This window comes from Histoplasma capsulatum, genomic scaffold (assembly GCF_000149585.1).
Source record: "Histoplasma capsulatum NAm1 scaffold_11 genomic scaffold, whole genome shotgun sequence".
Lineage (NCBI taxonomy): Eukaryota > Fungi > Ascomycota > Eurotiomycetes > Onygenales > Ajellomycetaceae > Histoplasma > Histoplasma mississippiense.
The window spans coordinates 783608-785578 of NW_001813972.1; the positions used below are offsets into that span (position 1 = coordinate 783608).

The window sequence follows — 1971 nt, forward strand, 5'->3', positions numbered from 1 at the left end:
ACATTGGACAATCCGTCCGGGATCGGCGTACGTGTTATATTTGTGACGGTGAGACGCTGATGCCAGACATGACATGATCAGTGACACCACGATACCGGTCGGATTCCAGATCGACGGTGTCAAGTTCTGCAGTGAGCACAGGGATAATGTTCCGCCAGGTGAGACCTTCTCCGTTTGGAGAACCACCCGCGCTGGGCGTGTACTTGAGAACAATGTCCGTCCAACGCTGGAAGATGGCTTCCGAAATGTGAAGTTTCCAGCCCACAGCCTCGAGGAACGCCAGCTCATTTTGATTGATCTCAAGTGTATTCAATCCCGAAATTTTGCTCCACGCTCTGGCGGAGTAATTTCGATCCTGGAGATACTTAGAGGCTAAAATAAGTGCAGAAAGGAACATTCGCCTGCCACATTGCATAGCACGAGAGCACGGGTGGTTCCTGGGTTGCTCCATGGTGAAATCTTGTTTAGGTACATGAGGCTTAATCATGATAAGATAGTACAGGGCAACTTGGAGAGTCGAATAGCTGGTTCTTGACCGTCGAAGGGTTTCCTGGATGAAAGTGCGCAGTGGCAAAACCCCCCTTGAACCCAAGGGAGAATCATTGCGGAGCGCTACCACTGATAACGGCCAGATAGTTTCGACGATCTGAGACGCAGAGTCTTCCAGAGCACGAAAACAAGTGGGAACAGAAAAGCAAGATCAGAAACGGAAAACAAATAAACACGGCAGAATAGAATGGACGACGGGGATTTCGGCATCTTAACTTACCGACAAGATTGTCGACGAAATTGACCTTCCGATCACACTGGCGGACCAACGAAGGTGGGGCCCGCGAACAGGCAGATGACAATGAGGTGTTACTATTGGTACGTCGGGGATTCTGCCGCAATTCAGGAGCAACCGCAGCGTCAGCGACTTTAGGGCCACAACCTCTTCCAGAACGGAAGCAGTGGAAGTTCGATTCACTTGACGAGCTCAACGTTCTAGCTCCTCCAGCCGGTTGCTGTGATGATGAGTCACCAGTTCCTAAGACCTCATTTTCCCAGATCACGTCGACAGAACTAGCTGACGACGACAGTGAATATTGGGAAGAGGAGTCGAGGGAGAAGACTGAGGACGAGGAAGACGACGCAGACGAGGCGATTGACGAAGTGCACGGGTGTGGGAGAGGTTGCAGGACACTCTTTGGAAGGCTTGGGTTGGCAAGGTTGAAACCCAAGATGTCCATTACAGGCATATTTTCAAGGGAAGTATATCAAGAGCGGTCGCAAAATGCACCTGCTGATGAAATGAAGGAAAACAGTAGGTTGGCAGTAGAGATTTTCCTTTGTTGCGGCGAGGGGATGGGGGAATGGTGGTAGTGGACAGGGAGTGCAGAGCTTTTTAAATATCGTTCAACAATGTGGCTGGACGATGGAGCGGGCAATTCGGTCAAAACGCCAGTGCGTTTATTGTCTGTTTTGCGGAAGAGGGGGAAATAAACCGTTTAGATAAAGGCCGTGTAAGATATGCAGTAGGATAGTCCCGTCTTGGTAATTGTTCGAGAGGAGACGGGGAGCCCTCTCTATACTATGGCAGAACCCAGGGTGAAAGCAGAGGTACTTCCTAAGTTTGATGTAAGAGGTGGGCTAAGGGGTAAGCCGCAATTAGGTTTAGGTGAATCGGGATTCCAGGCAGGAAATAAACGAGAAAAACGAAGGCAGGTTGGTGGACGATGTAAATTGCGCCGCAAGGAAAAAAAAGGGGGGGAGAGGTAAAGAGTATTATTGGTGTCAAGGACGATATGCGATCACCAGCAGTAGACGATTCCAAAGTTGTATGTATGTGGGTGGGCGATATGCAGAGGTAGGCATAAGGGAGTGGAAGGGAGGAGAGGCAAGAGGGAGAGCTGAGGTCGGGTAGGGATGTTATAAGAGGGCAACAACAAGATTATAACTGGATCTATATGCAGGTACCAAGCAGCGGAGAGC

At 49.9% G+C, this 1971-nt stretch overlaps 1 protein-coding gene across 1 annotated transcript; it reads right to left on the reverse strand.

The window, feature by feature from the left end:
• Positions 1-34: 34 nt before the first annotated feature.
• HCAG_08485 (predicted protein) lies at positions 35-1229 on the reverse strand (the record flags this gene model as incomplete). The annotated part of the gene is made up of 2 exons (XM_001536653.1): positions 35-660; positions 770-1229. The coding sequence occupies 2 exons, from the start codon at positions 1227-1229 to the stop codon at positions 35-37; spliced, it is 1086 nt and encodes a 361-aa protein (XP_001536703.1).
• Between the last annotated feature and the right edge of the window lie 742 nt (positions 1230-1971).